The 19,830-nt window shown below is 37.2% G+C and overlaps 2 protein-coding genes across 12 annotated transcripts in view; one reads left to right on the forward strand and one right to left on the reverse strand.

Moving 5' to 3' along the window:
• Positions 1-4,976, forward strand: part of si:dkey-178k16.1 (band 4.1-like protein 1) — a 52,945-nt gene extending 47,969 nt beyond the window's left edge. For 10 of the 11 annotated variants that reach the window (XM_043225061.1, XM_043225058.1, XM_043225060.1 and 7 more), the window contains 5 exons: positions 56-115; positions 288-374; positions 467-547; positions 2,377-2,493; positions 2,846-4,976. In XM_043225061.1, coding sequence (XP_043080996.1) covers positions 56-115; positions 288-374; positions 467-547; positions 2,377-2,493; positions 2,846-2,851 — 351 coding nt within the window. In that variant the 3' untranslated portion in view covers positions 2,852-4,976. The remainder of the gene's footprint in view (positions 1-55; positions 116-287; positions 375-466; positions 548-2,376; positions 2,494-2,845) is intronic. The other variant, XM_043225065.1, reaches the window with a different exon arrangement.
• A 1,084-nt stretch (positions 4,977-6,060) lies between these two features.
• cntn3a.1 (contactin 3a, tandem duplicate 1) overlaps positions 6,061-19,830 on the reverse strand; it is a 55,396-nt gene continuing 41,626 nt past the window's right edge. Inside the window, exons 12-23 of the mRNA XM_043224063.1 lie at positions 16,572-16,699; positions 13,471-13,646; positions 13,231-13,348; positions 12,940-13,098; positions 11,536-11,685; positions 10,504-10,574; positions 9,918-10,152; positions 9,175-9,290; positions 8,715-8,901; positions 7,919-8,031; positions 7,375-7,543; positions 6,061-7,140 (exon numbers count right to left, since the gene is read on the reverse strand). Coding sequence (XP_043079998.1) covers positions 7,049-7,140; positions 7,375-7,543; positions 7,919-8,031; positions 8,715-8,901; positions 9,175-9,290; positions 9,918-10,152; positions 10,504-10,574; positions 11,536-11,685; positions 12,940-13,098; positions 13,231-13,348; positions 13,471-13,646; positions 16,572-16,699 — 1,714 coding nt within the window. The 3' untranslated portion in view covers positions 6,061-7,048. The remainder of the gene's footprint in view (positions 7,141-7,374; positions 7,544-7,918; positions 8,032-8,714; positions 8,902-9,174; positions 9,291-9,917; positions 10,153-10,503; positions 10,575-11,535; positions 11,686-12,939; positions 13,099-13,230; positions 13,349-13,470; positions 13,647-16,571; positions 16,700-19,830) is intronic.

Raw genomic sequence — 19,830 nt, forward strand, 5'->3', positions numbered from 1 at the left:
TTGTTACTTACATGCACTATGGTGGATCTTGTAACTTCTCTGTTTGCTGTCTTAGGACCATGGCATCGGCAGTATGCGAGAGGCTGCATATTCTATGACAGAGAGAATCTCTCCTGTAAGTATTTTCGGTTACACTTTAGTTGCAAAGTTACTTATTGTAAGTAGTCTAAAAAGGTAAGTCTAAAAAGGACTATCAATGGTCTAAGTGTTACGGTATTTTCATCTGGTGAACTTGAGCTTCCAAACCTCCTACTGTCTTGTAGTTTATTCATTACATTCTTGAACAGGTAAACCTGGGATCATTAGCCAGAGATGGTTCCCCTTTAATGGTGACTGAGAATGTAACATCAGCTACTACAACTCATGTTACTAAGGTATTGAAAAAAATATTTCTGGTAAATATTTTTTTTACAAAAGGTTTTCTTGGAAGACTGAAACTGTACATATGTGTGTTTCTGTTTTGTAGACGGTGAAGGGAGGCTACTCAGAGACAAGAATTGAAAAAAGGATTATCATTACTGGTGATGATGATGTTGATCAAGATCAGGTAGGTGCAGAACAAAATAAGGCTTAGCATTGTTAATGAGATATATGATTTATGTCAGCTTTAGAAGGGTTAGTTTCCTATAAATGAATATCTTGACGTCATTTAGGCTACTCACATTTAGATAATCACAAACCCTTAAGATATCAATTCATAACTGGAACACAAGTGAAGATTTTTTAAATAAAACCTGAGATATTTCTGTCCGTCCATTGAAAGCCTAGCAGAGTAATAGCCTCATAATCTGTTGTTAACAGTGCAGTGCTTCCTGGAGCGTTGCGAGACAGTTTGCTCTTGCATGAACAACCATGTAATGAGATTATCTTTTGATAAGGTATTTTGCACAAAAGCAATTCATATTACTTCATCTAATCTGGAGTCACATGGATTTCTTTGATGATGCTTTTTGCATAGTGAATGTTTAAACTCAAAGTTTAATTCACTTTTTACACATACACAAGGGACAACATGCATGTACTGCACACGCACCACATGATTTTTATAACCATGCATACTTTGTATGCTCAGGACGCACATGCCCACTTAAGTTGTTTTGCAGAATTCAGTTTTTCCACATGGTGGCAACAGTGTCCCAGTCTGTTGTTTCACAGTAGCAATCTAAACTAAACGGATGGACAACAACAACAAAATAGTGGAGACTGCAGCAACAGACACTCAGATTGACAAGCGCTTGTGAGAGGGTATGAGACAGCTCAGCTTTGTTTTAAAACAGTTTAAAAATATTTGTTATCAGTCATGACTTAATAATAAAGCAGATACACTGAGCACACTGAGTACAACATTTTAGTACGTGGTTTTAAACAGAAACCGATGCGTATTAAAAATACTCGGTCCATCTAATCCTGAGATAGTATTGAGAGGAAAGAGCCTTGAACTCTTTATCAAGGAGCTACGGGATTATCCCAGGTGATTCAAACTTTATTTTAGCGATTTTGCTTTGCTAGCCATACTGGTGCCACATATTAAAATGACCAAAAGCTTTGAGCTATGATATGAAGTGGATTAACTTGTCACATGCTATTCTGGATTTTGAGTTTGTTTGTAGATGGATGTGAAAAACTGAAAATTGAACCCCATTTGAATGTTTTTTTGACGGACTAAAGTATCAAAAGCAGTGTATAAACATGATTAACACAATATAAGGTTGTATTCATTTTTAACATGTGTGCAAAGACTTTAAGGCATCAAGAAGTGTTTTATACTAAGAAACAGCATATATGTGGTATATGCAAAGTAATAAGCAATTAGTAAATAGTGAGGACTGGTTCTTAAAATAAAATCTTTTTTTTATTGAACTTCATATTTTAATATTTTATTAAGAATGTGTTTTGCTGAACAAAGGTCTTAAGGGGTCGGAAAAACATGAGGCTAAGGAACAGATGACCGAACGTTCATTTTTAAAGTCATTTCGTTTTTTCAGTTGTTATTTTTCATGGAATATTTTTTTCCTTTAAATGATTTATCATTAAACATCATTGCTTTAATTAAAAATACCCCCCAAAATATTAACTTCAACTCCCCTCGCAAACAAAATCTCTTGAAAATCTCTGATGATGGTGTGAGTAATAATTTGTCACTGGGATTACAGCAATTGGCAAACAATGATTCAACTGGTTCTTGATGGACAAAAACAACATTATCATACATTTTTCTTGCTATAGAAGCCATTTAAAAATATTGGAAAGAAAAACAATTTCTGTTTCAAGCTGCCTTTAGTGCAAGTGCAAATTAATTAGTCAGAAAGCATATTACTAATTCATTAGCTGCATGTTTCTCTAATTTAACTTTAGAAATAAATGACTTTTTCACAGGCGCTTGCCATGGCAATAAAAGAAGCCAAGCAACAGCACCCTGACATGTTGGTAACCAAGGCTGTAGTTGTCAGGGAAACAGAATCTTCCACTCAAGATCCACATGAGGAATCGAAGGTATTTGTCACCGCTAGCCCTTGCATGCACAATTAATCCATCCATTTCGAAAATGCATATTATGGTTTCACTTCAGTGTTTATCTGTCATATTGAGCCTGCTGGTATATAGCAGTTTGACAAGGGTGTAATGACATGTCAAAACCAGTTCAGTCAGCGCCGTGTGTTAACTCTAGGTGGACGGACCTGACAAACACACTCTTTCATTTTACTGCAAACTGTGCAGTTATCAAAAATCCCTGCCAAGCCTAATTGTGCTCCATCTCACAACAGCAATCACTCATTGGCAACGAAGTGGATCTTCTAATAAACGGTTGTGTAACATGATTTGTTTATTTGTTTCTCTCCATTAGTCCTGATCTCCTCAGTTCTCAGGACTTCAACGGGAAGCAACTGTTCCTCAATGACTGCCAGTGGGTCGCCAACATCTACAGACCTCTTATTCTAAGCTTCTAGCTTCCACTTACATACACGACACTAACATTTTCACATGCACACAAACACATGCTGCCTCCCAGATGTCGGAACCTATTCCTTCTCATGTAATTTCTATTTTGTGTCTACATTCGCTGTGGTAACATGGACATACTGGTTCAGGAGGCATACAGTCTCCTTGACCGAGGACCGCTGGGGAAGGACAGACTCAGCATCAATCACATCGATCAGACGATTTAGCCGCCATTGTAGTCTCTTGCTTTTTCTTCACGAATGTGAAAACTAACCAAGCGTACTATCGACAGCCCGATGCTAACATCAAGCATGAGGCATGGGGCTTTTTGATGAACATTGCTGAAGATTTAGCTTAGTGGAGTGACAGTAGTGTCTATTGAGTAGTTTTTTCTAGGGTTCATTGAGATATAACACAGAAGATCTTTTTGCAAATACCGAAGTGTAGGGAAAAGCCTAGCTAGCGTACATACAGTATGTCGTGCTTCTCTGATCAACAAATGTTATGTTGCTGTTAAATTCTGAACCTCATCTGCATGTGGCAAAGCAGGGTTTAAAAACGTTTTTCATATACAACCAACTAACTAAAACCTCTGGTTCAGTGTCCTTGCAAACCGGAAAGGAAAACGAGACAGACTGTATTAATGTATGATTGCCAAACCCTTTGATGTTCCTCTGGAAAGTATTTCTTTCCATATTAGACATAATATGGAGATAGTGGACTTGCACATTGTCAAAGAAGTTTGATTTACATGATACATTTTTTTTTTTTAAGATGTCTAGAATTTTTTTGTTTGTTTTATTTCAGAAGACCCTTACATATACTTAGTAGATATCACGAACAGAGAAAAATTAAAAGCGCCAATTTACAGTCCAAACCTTTTAAGGTACCAGTAGTAATCAAGCTTTAGTTTCTAGATTCAAAATATCCCCAAATATAAATTGCTTTGATATGCACGATACAAAAAGTATGACATTTGCTTGTTGAATGCTCTATTTCATCTACACATATTGTTAAACTGTGAAAAAGTCCAAAGAAACTAAACCTAATTTGAGTTCAGTACATGCTTACATAAGTAATCAATGTGTTATGTGCATGTGCATTTAGACCTTAAGCATTTGAATAAAGTTCAATTTATTAGCATTGCAGAAAACAATTTATATTTTTTCCCAACAAGCCGATATTTAACCAATTCCCTACAGCTCTATATGTTTGAGACTTCTGTGATTTATTTCTTTTTACGATGTTCCTTCCCACACAATGCTGTGCCAATAATGATTTTTTTAACCCACTTAAAATGGTTCTGATTTGTTAGATATGAAACCTTTTTATGTGTAAATGTCATGAGCCTGTGGTTTTCAGTGAAGCGTGACCCTTGAGCCATGATTCTCTTTACAAATGTTCCTCTGTGAAAGCAGTAGAGATCCTGGATGAGACAGGACATATATGTGTTCTAGTATTGAATGGGTGAATGAGCTTCGAATTGTGTGTATTGCCAAATTAAAAACTTTATATTAGGATGAAAGAAGGTCAGGATAGCTCTTAATAACCTTTGCTAACACAGTAAAGGCTTGTTGTGGTGTAACTAATGCATTTGTTCAGGACTGTGCACTATGTGAAAATAACACACAACCTGCAGGTATCAGAAGAGAAATTTGTATACGTCACACTTCCAAATTGTACAGTTACCGATTTTTAAGAACACGGGAGCTGTTCTTGAACAAAAAGAAAAGAAGTGCCATGTAAAGGTTGATCGATAGATTCCTAATCAACCGCAGCATTCTTTCGCCAGCCCATTTGCTAAGCCTATGTCAGAGTTTTGTCTCTTTACAAGGCGGTGTCCTTGTTTACGCTGTACATGTTGCATTTAAGATTTGAACTTTGAGGAAAAAAAGTTAAGCTTAGAAAAGTACGTTTAGCATCAGTTCCCGAGATTCCACCTGCAGACAATTATGTTTACAATGCTATCCTCTACTTTCTACTGCTTGGTTTTGTGTGTTTGCTGTACAGTGTTCGAAATAAACAAGATCCATCCACGTGGTCAAGCTTGCGATTTGTTGCATCTAAGTTAACCATTTTATTACTGCAAATTGTGTATTATCCAAAAACGTGCAATTTAGGTGCAATTCTTTTCCATTTTATTTAAGAAATGTTGCATTAGTTCTGTCGCACTGCCCTCTTGTGGTCTACTGGAAACACACTTCAAGTCCTCGACTGGAGTCAATGTCACGTTTTTTTTATTTCCGGAATTCGACGCTGTATTAGAAACTTTTGACAGCTTTTCTGATGGGAAGAATAATTGTAGGCCAATTGTTTGATCAACTCAAAATGCTGGCAGAGTTTCTGCTTTTGCTCGCGGCGTTCGCTGTTTTTCCCGCTTCTGATTCACGCGCTCGAGAGACCATGTGCGCGCGCAGAATGATGTAAAACAAGAAAAGACTCGAGCAAGAAGTTACGTTTTCTACGGTAAGGCACTTTATTTTGCTATTAATTAAACCTTTTAAACTTATATAATGAAATAACATTCAACTAAAGGTCACCTACCATTTTAGTTGGAAGCACACGAGCACGACTTAAGAGCTAGTAATCTTTTCTGACATTATCCTATCTTGCTGTTGACAGCAATTTAATAATTGGTTCTTAAAGGAATAGTATAAAATACAGGGTAAAGGTGCACCCTGACCGATAATTGTTTCAGACTTTTCATGACACCTACAGCAAACATGTTTTCAGAAAGTGTTGATGAAAGGGCAAGTGATGACTGAGAAGTCTTTGTATAGAAAAGGTTGGTAAGAACGTCCATAACACTGGTCTTAAAGTGTTTACGTGTTAGGATAAGATGCACTATTCCAAAAATAACCGACATGCTTTTAGAAAATAGACAGATTAATTTATTTCATGCTGACTTGCTTTTACACTTCATAAGGCATTTTAGCTAGATGCTGCCTTTTTTGTAGAGTATTTTAATAATTAAATAAGACACATAAAGCTCATCTTTAAAAAAGTCATCAGGAGGTCATCTGACCTTCTCACCTTTTGCTCCCCTCATGAATTTGCATCCCTTAAGATATAAAATTTGCATTCTGTATCAGTAGAAATGACAATGACCAACTCAACAAATATCTTAAGAACATTACTTGTGTTCCTTCATTTATTAAAAGCAGACAGTCCATTCAAATACTGTATTTCAAGCCACTACAGAGCCAGTTCATGCTAAACAGCTTGAAAATGGAACATAAGCATAATGTCCAATGTATTTAATGATCACAGCCATCACCTATAGAAAGCACCGTAACGGAAAATGAAACGCTGGTCTTTTACAATCAAAATATCTGTTGTACATCATCAAATAATGGAATTGTAAATGAACAAACTAAACCAGAAAGGAAATCAAGACAACTATTTAAGGCTGTTCTGGTCCTGAGGATATTTTTACATACTGTTTCTCATTAAAGAGGCACACACACTAGCAAAACAAAGATCTCAGTGCATGACTGAAGGAACAACCAGCTCGAGACAGCCAGAGAGCTCTTTTACTGTATAAGTATAAGGCCAGCAGCATTAGCTTCGTCTTTCAAACAGACAGGGGGGGGCATGTCAACACCGGGGGACTGTAAACTCTGCCTGATTTGAGGACAGCTGATTAAATGGTTGATGGTCTTACAATGAAAGTGTCTGTGAGGTATGGCAGTAGGAATTCTCTTCAAAGGAGTTCATTAAGTATTCCCAAGCTTCTTGCGGAAAAGGCATTTTGTGTGGCTCTCCACTGCCAACAGTGTAATGGATGGATATGGATTTGTCTGATCCAAAATGACGTTCTTGTATGTCCTTAAGAGCACACTTTATGTCATTTTATGCCCTTTAATATCCAGTTCCTAGTTGGAAACCACTTGGGTGAAGTCCGTTGATACGTTTATCCCCAAAAACGCGATAGCTTCTACTCCACTGTCTCGACAACTTTGGTGTCAGTGAGCAAAACCAGATTAGCAAACATCCTCTTTTAAAAAGTGAGAGGAAAACTTTCCCTCTGAAGAGTCCCGTTTGTAAAACATACTGGAAAAAGACAAGTGGATCCACTTGTAGATGTTTGTATTGTTCAGTTCGTCTGTCATAAGAAAGTCCTGACCGTACAGTAGAGTGATAGTGTTATGAGGACTGGAAGTGCTTTCCTCTCTGGGGAAAATCCAATCGCATGTGCAACTGCAAAATATATATATAAAAAAAAACTATTTGAGATAGTCAACAAACAACAAGATGCTTATAGTTTACAGTGATAGGTGTTCATATTTCATTTAAGCCTAAGAGATTTGAACTTGCTATATGTGATTCAGATAATTGCCAAAAGTTGCATTATTGACATGCCTAAAAACATCAACCATGAGTTCAGCATGCTGAGGGATAATAGTCATAATCGCCGTAGGGCTATAAGCAGACCTGCTATCCTGGGGATGGTAATCTGTTTGCTGCTGCTCCCTTCTCCACCTTCGCTGACTGGTTTGATCTGGATGATGTAATCTTCGTCCACAGGCAGGGAGAGCTCAAGAGATGTGCTGTTAGTCTCCACCACGCTGGGCCGGCTCTGTCTGCTTTGCTTGTACATGACCTTCAAAACAACACAGCTGCTGTAAAACTCAATTACACTTTGTTTTAAAGTGTCCTTGTTGCAGTTTATTCATACATTTAAGTGCTAATATTAATTAACTGCATGTATGGTTTAGGGTTAGGATTAAGGTTTGGTCAAGGATTACTTGCATGCAATTATGTGTAATCCGTTGTTATAGTAAGTACATGTACAAACACAGTAACGTGTTAAAAGGACACCTAAAAAGAATGTTACCTAAAATTCAATTTGTATGCAACAGATGATGGACGCTGAATTCATGTTGTGCGTTATCCAATATATATTGAACTGTAATATGATCCGATGCAAGCTTTGAACCATGTTGTGGTATAAACAGATAGTTTTATATGTTCATACCTTATAGCCCATAACTTCAGACTCATTCTCCAGAGACTTGACGTGATCCCACTTGAGGATGAGTTTAGAGTCTGTAGTATTCCACGTAACTTTCACTGGAGATTGACTCGGTGCTGAAAAAATACAGTCAAAGAGCTGAACTTAATACTTCAGAGCAGCTGTACTGCACCTGACACACCTGCAATTTTCTTTGGGTTTTTTTCAGACTTATTCTAGCAATCAGCGTCAAGTGCCATATATCATTATAAAAGGAGAACCTGAAATTTAAATTTGTACATTTTACTTCAGTTTTTTTCTAAGAATTAATGCATTTACAGAATTTTAAGAAACATTTAAGCGAAATCTTTTTTTTTTACTATGTAGTCACATAGAAATGATCTTTAATTATATATGTATTATTTACATAATATAACAGCTAAATGGATGATCCGCTGATCTCCTTAAATATGTCAAATGGAAGTTCATTGGTTCTTGCAAATGAGAACAAAGCTCACTGGTTCTTGTGCAAGAAACAAAAAATTGCAAATATGTTTACCTCATAAGCTTTGATGAACTCCATATAATGTGTGTGCATTGATCAACGTCTGTATATGAATAATATGAAACTTAATTTTGACAATGTTTATATGAACATAAAGTGTGAAAGTTTTGGACAAATGGACATTTGGTCCTAGTGGAAGTACTGAAAATCTCTGGAAAAAACATTATTTTTTTTTTCCTTGTAATGATGAAAAGGTAAACATAGGGTGATGTTTACAGACAATAACACAATAGCCAGGGTCCATGTCACACTTACGTGGTCTCTTTGTGGTGACATTCACCACAGTGCTATCGGGTCCAACACCAGCACTGTTATAGGCTTTGAGTTTAATGTAGTATGTACTGCTGGGGTCCAGTCCACGAATGACAGCAGATGTCCTGTTTCCCACAGTCCTCATCACACTGGCTGTGTCCGGCCTGTCCTTTGTACTCCAGTACCTCAGCTGAAATTCACAGTCAACTAGCAGTCATAATCAGCATCACAAAGTGTCAATCATTGTTGAAAACGTATTGGAGCTGTGGTGCTGTCATGTGACATATTGAAGTCAGTCCTGCTTACTGATGTTTTGTTTCTGAACAGAACAAAATATCTGACATTTTTCCACAATATATTCATTTTTATAGCATTGGTTGCTAATGCATGTGAGAATTATGAGAATTGTTATAACAGCACAGGCAATATACATGCATAGTTGCTTCAGTTATATTGTCCTTACCTCATAGCCCATTATGCGTGTCCTACTGGTGCTCCATGGTAAAGGCTTCCAGCTGATCTCTACTTCTGAGGCTGACAGGCTCTTGGCACGGACGCGACTGGGGGCACGACTCGGCTCTATGGTCAGAATGATCGTTATTGTAATATCTTGCCATTTTTAGGCTCATTATTAGAGCACTGCTGCGCTGGCAAATGTTTAGCACTTTCATTAGATCACCCTAATCAAACACTACACCACATAATGTTCTAATCATTTCATATAGGGTACAATCAGTGTAAAGGCCCACCTCAAGAAAAAATGTGCTATTCACTGCATCTTAAATGTATAATTGCATCTTGTATCAATGTGCATCTTGAAAAGCAAATGTTTTGGAAAGTGCTATGTCATGTTTTTGTGCCATCTAGTGATTTAGATGAAAATAATATCAAAGGTGTGATGTGATCCGTGGAGTCTGATACATACTGTACCAGTTAATTCATCTTTCCTAAAGAATTTTAATAGACAAAAAAACTTTATAAAACAGTTTGTGAAAATGACTTGTAATTTAGGACCTTTGTACAATGCATGCCATTGTAAAGACAGTCTGTCTCTCACAGATTCCTATACTGGGTCACTTAAACCAAGAGTAACATTTCCGTGATGACATTTCCAGTGATAGTGTTTATACTTTCAGATGGAATGAACTAGCGAACGGTTTACAGTTGTCTTTGCATATTAAATTAAGGTTGGGAAATTAGGTTTACCCTCTTCTGCTGAGTATATAGTGGTCACAGGTCCAAAAGGACCTTCTCCTTTGTTGTTGTAAACTCCTACTTTCACATGAAATGGAGAGAATGGAGGGATGCTCTCATTTTTGAAGATATATCGTGACGCGTCAGGAGACGTCACGGCCGCCTGCATCCAGCTTTGACCACCAAGAGGGCGAAAAGCAACCACGTAGCCAAACCCTGGACCAGACTGCAACTCTTCTGGGACCGGCTGGAAAGCCGCACAAGTACCCACAAACACAAACACAACACAAATGAGAGAATAAGCAAAAGAAAGACGTATCATTATATCAGAGCAATGTTATACAAAAGGCTTTGTCTCAGTAAAAGCAGACTATGGAAAATCCTTTTCACGGCTCTTGAACATATTTTTCGCTTTTCAAATTCTGAAACGTAATTGCTAAAATCCTTAAACATTTTGTCTGCCTCACTGAAGAGTACCTGCCTCTTTTAAACAACAGCTGTTTAAATCTGACAGCCTGCTTTAGATTCAGGACAGTGGATGGTCCATCAGTGACATCTGTGTGCACTTAAATATGCAAGTGAGAGCTTGCTTTGTTACCTCCCAAGTGATGACAAGCTCTGAGCGACTGCCACCTCCTCCACTGACTCTGGCTGGAGTCGTCCTTGGCACTGCAGCATTTAAACAAGAAGACTTTTTAAGTTTTGTAAGATGAGGAAAGCAAGAAGTGCAGACAGGGCATTTTTCTCCTCCATCTGTTTTCTCCTCCATCTAATGCCACAGAGAGAGCTTCCTGGCTAAAGGTTTAATATATAGTATAGTTGAAGAGAACTTTATGTCAGTCTTATCAAATCTTGGAGAAGTGCCTTGTTTTATTTTTGCAACCCCTGCTGGCCTTCTCAAAACCTCCAGATATACTTACTCATGGAAAAGTTTTTTTTTTTCATCTAGAAAAAAAAGTTGGAAATACCTTTGCAGTGGTATACAGCTATTGAATGTGATTTAGATGAAAAAGTATTATAAGTACAATAAATTGCATAGAATAGAAGTGGTCATTAATTGAGAAACCAAAATTGCCTTGATTGTTTGATATATAAGTACCATAATTATTGTACCATAAAAAACATCTTGTGAAGGCCTGTTCACACCAAGCACAATAACGATAAAGATAACTATAAAGATAATGACATTAGCGTCCACACCGGTGAGCGATATTGTCTGTTTATTCTCAGCGCACACACATCTGCCACTTTAAATTCTCCAGCTCACGAGGACAGGACAGATTCTGATTGACTGTCAATGTTTATATCATTTATCAGCAGTGTTCTGAAAATTATTCCAACTACATTGTTTCTCTGTGCCTTTATCATTATCGTTGCGGTGTGGAAATATTAAAAGCTAGATTTTTAGAACTAATCTTTATAGTTATCCTTATAGTTTGTATTATATATTCTTCGGCAGGAGAAGATCAACGCCTGCTTCTACATCATTGTCCGTTTAGCCTGTTTTTTGTTTTATTTCCATACAAAAAGTATTCTCGTCGCTCCATAATGTTACGGTTGAACCACTGATGGCAGATGGACTATTCTGACGGGTGGGGTGATGAAAGTAAACAGAAAACTATATACATACATGTGTCCTTGGTCCTGATTTTTTGTGAGGGTTTGCTGGGTTCCCCAGTGCCTATGGAGTTGGTGGCCAAAACTCTGAACTCATATTCAACCCATGGACTCAACTCCACCACACGGGCTGTCAGCTGCTTCCCTCCCAGAGACTCTGGCACTGAGAAAAGAAGAGATATTTCAATATATCGAAGATATATTTCCAGAAACCTGAAACAAAATAATCACTTGGAAAACGTAATAAAGAGTAGAGACACGAGGTCTTGTCCAATATGTAGATTCTTATAGCCAAGAAACAGACACATGGACAGGATGTGTTTGGCATTAAAGGTAGCTAGCTGTTTTTGCTTATACCTGCTTGTACTCTTGTTAAAAAGAACTGTGCTTAATCATCATTAATAAAAATAAAATACTACTTAAGTGTACTTAAATAGAGCACTTTCATGAATTGTAACCATTGTTTTAATTGTTTCCTGGGCTTAAAATGACACTTATTTTGATGTAACTAATATAAAAAAGCATATGAAAAGTACAAATATTAATATATTTTAAATTCACCCTTTTACAACTTAATTTACAACAGTAATTTAAAGACACCATTATGAAATGACAAAGATGTATTCAATTCCTACTTAAATGGGTCATAAGGTTCAGCTAAATGCATTTAATATAAACAAACTCAATTTTTATTATTTTGCAATTAACAGTCCAAAAATATAAACAAATTTAGGTAAAACAATGATTCTACAATACGGTGTGTGAATAATGCTGTGATTAACACTCATCTCAAGGTTACCAAATAAATTAGTGTATGTATAAAATGTGTGTATGCACTGTTGCTGTCACGTCTTTGGACTCTTTGTTTTGTGTTTTCATGTTCCATGTGCTCTGTATGCCCTCCTTTTCGGTTCAGTTAATTGTATCATTGTCGTCAGGTGTGTCTTGTTAATTTAGTCAATTACTTTGTGTATTTATTCCCTGTGTGTTTCAGTTCAGTTTGTCTGATCGCGGCCGTTAATATGTGTGGTTTTAGTTTTGCTTGCTTGCAACGATATTGTTTATTTCATATTTGGAAGACTAAAAGACTTGCGTTATATTCTCATCTAGTGCTCTTTCTCTACAAACACACCCTGACAGTTGCCAGAAAACAAAGGTGACTGCTAAAACATTTGATTTGACTACTGTAGCTTGTACAGTAAACTAACAGTGGGTGTTCAGGCTCTTGAGATTAGAGGTCTGAACAAAGGATAAAGATGTTTATCAAAACCTGCTACCATAAAATGCTAAAACACTGAAAATTATTTATAGGCCTTGAGCCAAACTAATCAAACTACTTTCAGTGGCGACTAAGTAACACTCAAGGACCGTTATGATAAACTCTGCATTTTAATCCAAACTGTTAATTCCTGCACACCTGTTTTGGCGGCCTGCCATCCAAGAGAGAAAGGGCTTCGTATCTGAATGTTGTAAGCAAAGACAGGACTGTGGTTATCAGGGCCTGGACTCCACGACACAAAAGATGTTGTCTCTGTCACTTCGTCAACTTTAATATCCAGTGGTGGGTCAGGGGGGCCTACGGGGAAACAAGTGTAGCACTTACACTCATGTATATGTGTATATATACACTGGGTTTTAACCTAATGGGTGTTTCAGTAAAAACTTTAGTGGTTTTTATCTTTGAAATCGTGTTTGGAAAAACATTTACCTCGTACCACAACGTCTGTCGCTATAGACGCACTGTCCACTTTAGTCTGTACGGCACATGTGTACCTTCCTGCGTGCCTTAGCTGAATGTTACGAATCATGATGTCACCAGCAGATGTCTACGAGCAAAGCATAAAATAATATTTGCAGATTCGTGAAAGCCATTTCATAGTCTTATTGTTGATTAAAATTGTCAACAAACATGAATATCAGAAAGCAATGCTAAAATAATGATACGTACCCCACCAACTTTTTCAAAATATCCTCCATGGCTTCCAAAATTGATCAGCTGTTCATTGAAAAACCAGGTGAATCTCACATCCAGGGAAGGGTCACGAGACACCTGGCATGGAATAACCACACTCTCTCCCACTGTAACATCCAGCTGGGTGGCTTTAGAAGTGATGATAGTCGGCTCTGAAATAACAAGACGATCAGCAGCTTATATTTATATTTTTGAAACTTTGTAGCAGGGCCTGTATTCGTGAAAAATGCTCCTAGTAACCAAATTCTAAGAAATGTGGCTAATTCCTTTTCAAATTAAAGAAAAGATCCTAATTCCCAAAGCATCTCGACCCTTAAAACACAAAGATCATGTTTGTGACCGATCTTATTATAGAGACAAGCTAACATCTCCGACACCACGCAGAAATGCCATAGTGCCAGAAATAGAAGTAATTACTACATTAACTAGATTAACATATTTGGCAACTGAAAAAATGCAGCTATGCAGCAGTGATGATTAAGGTCTGTCTCAACCTTCTACAAGTGATCATACAAACAATTACAGCACATTCAGAGAGAGAGCGAGAGAGAGAGAGAGGGAGTATGGTAAAACAGGAAAAATTATGCCTGTAATTTCAAAGTGAAGGCTTATAATAGATACTCATAAAAGCGCTCTTTTATTTCCTTCTTAGACAACCAACCAATCACAATCTTGAGTCTTCAAAAGTCTGTGTCTAGCAAAGGGGTCAGCCCCACCAACTCACTAAGATAAAAGTTTTCTTTTCCTCGCACAGAGTTGCTCTCAGATTGGTTCTAAATCACTTTTAAGCTAAGACTCCTAGTTAGAATTTTGAAGCTAATTTGTGAGCTCTCTGAGAGGGTTCTTAGAATCTTTAAAAATACTGGCTCGGGTCAATATGAAGACGTTTCACATTTTTCGAACTGAATGTCTTAGATTTAGTTCAGCTTTGTAATGCTGGCTCTGCAGCTTTGTCAGTTTATGGTGTTGCCTTGGTGTTACAAAGTAAACTAAAAAAAAACAAATCTTCATGCCAATCTGTAATTTGAGTCTTTTGTGCAACACACTGTTCCACATTCTTTCGTCTTAGAAATATTGCTTGTTTACGGCCCGTGCTATCCATTATGCTCCTGAAAAGCTGATTAACTCCCTTTTTCTCTCATATATTGACTACTGCAATGCCCCTAAAAAACTGCATTAGCTGCAATACTCGGCAGCTAGAATCTGTGGCAGTTAGTGACCATATGACCCCCTATTTTGATGCCCCTTGCATTGGCTCCCTGTCAGTATATTTCAAAATACTTATGATAACGTATTAGGCTTTGGATTATTATCTGGTTACAAAGTGTTGGGCTGAACTTCACACTCTTATGCGCATCTTGCAACTTATCCTCTGAGTGTTTTTTATCCTGTGCTCAGAATTCTTTGGTTGACTTTAGAGAAGCACATTTTATAGGTATTTTTAAATAAATATATACAAATTTCAGAATTGGGTTTTAACTGATTATCTGTTTCTATTTTGGTATTTAATAATTCAGCATTTTTAATCGTTGTTGTTTTAGATTTGTCTACTTGCTTTTGTTGTGAAACTCTGAGAATGTACTTTTAAATAAATAATAAATAAATGTATTATTATTATAATTTTATTACATTTGCGCTGAGGAGTGCAATGACCAACACAATTCTGCCACCACTAGATGTCACTATGCTGTTACATTTTCATCTGAAAGTCAACAATTCTCAATTCTGCCAAAAGACGCCAATATTTCCAACCTTTCAAAATGTCAATACATACATCAATTGAATGCATGTTGTTAATGTTAAATCTTAAAACTTGTCTGATTAGGTGTTTAAACTCCATTAAAACAAAAGGCCTCTGTCTGTCTGTCTATATCTGTCTATCTGTGTATAAAATTTCAAGTAATTGTCAAACCATTTTTTCACCATTTTTGGATATCCAATCAAAATTTGTTACATTTTCTATAGCATTACATCTGTTTGATATTCCTCACATGGAGTTCATTTAGGATATGTAAAAGAAAAAGGTCAAGATGACAAAAACACGCAACAGTGCATATTAATAAAACAGACAGTTCAGCTATAATTTGCGGGCTGAATCATTACTGATTAGTAATCTCTGGATTCCCCTGTGCTGAATTATTCATGCTTCATCACGCACCTCTTGCAGAGATGTCTCTTTAATACAGCAAACACATGAATTTTGCTAGAGCAATTTTAAATAAACTGTTTGCAAATTAACATGTCAAATGAACATGTATTCAATCCAGGCTTTCATGTGAAAATGAGAATGAGAGAAGAAACCAGGGAGTTTCTATAGAAACCGATTTCAAAAACAAGAAGGACCACCAAACCGTCGTTCTAATAGAGCGCTGGTATTGTTCAAGCTCTCTTGTCAAATTCACAGAGTTGCAAAAAAAGCTGTTTTAGATGGATTTAATCCCTAATGAAACACAGCACGGTTATTCCCACACATATCATGCATCTCTAATGCTCGCCAAATAAATCAATTCCCCATTAACCACAAGCACAGTTCATCTAGAGAGTGTGGAGATAAAGAGCTTGTGCTTTACTCTACTCTTACACTGGCAAAGACTGTAGATCGATAGGAAATAGTTCTTTTGTCATACAAAATAATGTTATGCAACACAGTATTGTTTTTTTGTTTTTTTACAGTAAACTAACATTCAAAAGTTACAGTAAAAGAATACAGTAAAAACAGAAACATTTACGTTTACCAACTTTCCTATTTGAATATATATTAAAATGTAAAAGCATCATGACATCAGTGGAGAAATCATTATAATATGCTGATTGCCCCTCAACATTTCTTATTTTTATCAGTTGCTGCTTAATATTTTTGTAGAAATTGTAATACAGAATTAAATTAAAAAGAAAACCAATTTCTTGGAACATTACAAATGTCTTTACTGTCACTTTTGATTAATTGAATGCATCTTCTCCTGAAGAAAAGTAGAAATTTGTCAAAAAATTTTACAGACCCCAGACATTTTAAATATAGGTATTTGACGATATAGATATTCAGTGAAATATGTTTTATATACAATGCCCCGGCGTACCTTTCACCACTAGTGTGCCTGCACTGCTTGCCACTCCAAACTGGTTTCTCGCCACACAAGTGTAAAGACCCGCGTCTAGTTTGGTGATGTTAGATATCCGGAGACTGCCGTTATCCAGCACGGAGACTCTAGACAACAAAGTGACATGATGAAAGCCATTCAGCCTCATTCATCCATATAAACAAGCTTTAAAACCAGTTATTACGTTACATTGACGTTCAATGAATTTAGTCTAGTCACAGAGATCAACAGGCAATAAGTACTTAAATAATAAAACATTTAATCAATTATATAGAAAATATTTTTTTAGCACAATTGACTTTTCTTTTTTTTCTAACTGGTCTCATAAAAATACGTACCTTTTGTGTACTTTTTATGTACCTTACTGCACATTTGGCTGAGAAATATCCACTGAGTGGAGCTAAAACACAGGTCCAATACATGAACCCTGATTTTTATTACATTGATATAGGTACATATTGCTGTGTTTTATTACATTGCTTCAGGTATGCATTACAACAGTTCTTAATTTAAATATCCAGGGACTAATATGCTATCCAGCAAATCTAAACTTACCCAATAATGTTAACAAATGCAAAACCGATATAAAAGCACATTTGTTGCACATCTACCTAGTATTATAACAAAGTCTGCAGTTAATACTGGTGTTTTTGTGTATATTTCACTTTTGCATCTCAGATGATTGGACATTTGGTGGCTATTTTATGTGTGTGTGTGTGTGTGTGTGTGTGTGTGTGTGTGTGTGTGTGTGTGTGTGAAATTAAACATTTAAAAGTCAAACTCTTCTTTGCTCTTAAAACCAGCACTGATATATTCACTTTCAACTGATAATAAAAGCTCTCTCTTTTAAAGATTTTTCTTCAGTAGTTCCTTTCCGGGAACAAGACACTGGGTCATAATGCTTTGGGAACGCCTCCAGCATGTCCATGCTCTGAATCTGCTGTACATGGAAGGGTGCGACGTCAAAGGCGGGTAGCGACAGACACTAGGAAGCACAAAAGCATGTGCGGCAAAGCTGGCGCTCTCCGTGTGTGTCTGTTACAATTTCATGTCCGGTGAGTCTTATTTATTGTTGTCTGTCCCATACAATTTCATTTTGATATGACAAACAAAGGCGAAAAGGGTGAAGGCAAGTCACTTTTCAAGCGCTGTGCGATCTCTGTGCAAACGTGACCCACTGCCAGAGACACACGAGCACTCTGTGTGGCTTGCCTCTCTTGAGAGAGCTGTCCACTTTGCGTGCGTCTGCACTCTTAATTGTCCCAGTATGAGGAGTAAGGCAATGCATACTGACGCTTTGGGCTATGGGTACTCTATAGCAGGTCATACTGGAGTCGATCCTGGCGTCAGTAAAAAGAGTACGAGAAATCCGGTCACTCAGTGTCAAGCAGTTTCAGAGACTGCTGGGTCTGATGGCAGCTGCGTCCAATGTGATACCTTTTGGCCTGCTGTACGTGACACAGTCTAGACAGTGGCCCGGGGAATGGATGCTTCACCCCGAGGCGGAGAAACAAATATGGAGAGTATTCTATTCGGCAGAGATGGACCTCTTCACCGCTCAGGTGAAAGCGCAGTGTCCCCTCTGGTTCTTTCTAGCCCCTCCAGCTCCCCTGTGACTGGATGCTATGGTACAGATATGGCCGAGGCTATACAATTTCCCCCGATCGCTCTGTTTCTCGGAATTCTGCGAGGAAAGTGTATATCTCAAACTTACTGTTAGTAGCCCCGCTCTGACGGCTCTCTCCTCTCACACGCAGGGGGGCACCATTTTGTACCCCCCTCCGGAGTTATGGAAACTGTGGGTGTGGGGATCTCGTTCCCAAAGCATTGTGACGCAGCTCAACTTCCTGAAAAGATTACATATGTAACCATGGTTCCTTAAGGCAACGAGATGCTATACTTTCGGCATCCCTGCCAGTGCAGTTCTCAACGACTTTAGGCCAATGTCGGCTTTTGCCGCACAGGTTTTTGTGCTTCCTGGTCTCTGACATCAACCGACTATGTCCTTCTTTTCATTCCAAACTCGTATTGCTTTCTTTATTCTGTGAAACACAAAAGGTGAATTTTGGGAGAATTTCCTGACCACTTTTCTTTGTACTTTAAAAGAAAATGGGTACTGGAACTGTCATGCTCCAAAGTCAAAAAAGCACCATAAAAGAATTATAAAATTGAGAATTTGTGGGAGGATTAGACAGATTCTACCAGGGTTGCCAGAATTGAGGTTTTGATGATGGGGTGAATTAAGTGACACCTTTTCCAAACTTTAGAAATAACTTTTAAATTATAAACAAGTCTGTCTATGTGCAGCTTATGCTATGTAAATAGTAATGCAGAATTTCTATATAAAATGGCATACTGAGACAACAATAAGATTATTATATAATACATAACTACATTTCCATGTTCAAGTACAAGTGCAGAGGGAAAAGAGAAAAGTAGTTGTAAAATATGCTGCTCTTATTATTTGTAGTGCAAGGGCCAAAGCAATTAATCATTTTGAAGAGTAAAGCACAGGATGTGCTTTATTTAATTTACACTGTAACTTTTCAGCATGCAGTGGTCTTCATCAAAGCACTGCTGTAGAAAAAAAAAAACTGCACCCATCACCAAGAACAGTTCTTTTTATAGACTTGCCAATGTTTAGTGAGTGGAATTTTTAGATATGAAGGCATGTTGACATGAGAGCTTTCAGCAGGCATGTTACCTTCATGTCTTGTGAAATTATCTTTAATGGTTTTCCACTAGCTAAGGCCAAAATTATACTTTCATCGAATGGATAATAGGGGAAAAAAAAAAGAAAATTATAATAAATCTGAAAATCTAGCTGTTTTATTATGTGTCCTAATCAACCTTGGCATACTATTCATACTCGTTTACATGAGACTGCGCTCATCCTAGTGAATACATTACATTGTTTTGTGGCTTTTTGTTTACATCTCTCAGCACACACTAAATTAGAACCCTAGAAATGTGAAAAAGAACCTGGTCTCATAAAAATATGTACCTCTGTGCATGTTTTGTGCAACACTGTTTTTATGTGTGTTATTGCACGTTTCGCCACAGTTTCCACTGACTGGAGCTACAAAGCATCAAAAGCATCAGTTTATAAATCTCCCAGCTTATTAATATTGTTTTGAAGTGATAACATGATATTCTTCAAGTAATTGTGTGAAAATTTAAGCTTTATTAATAGCATCTCTGTAAATCTGTGTGAAAAGGAATAAAAGGTGCCTCTAGT

The sequence above is a fragment of the Puntigrus tetrazona genome, chromosome 23 (genome assembly GCF_018831695.1).
Source record: "Puntigrus tetrazona isolate hp1 chromosome 23, ASM1883169v1, whole genome shotgun sequence".
NCBI lineage: Eukaryota > Metazoa > Chordata > Actinopteri > Cypriniformes > Cyprinidae > Puntigrus > Puntigrus tetrazona.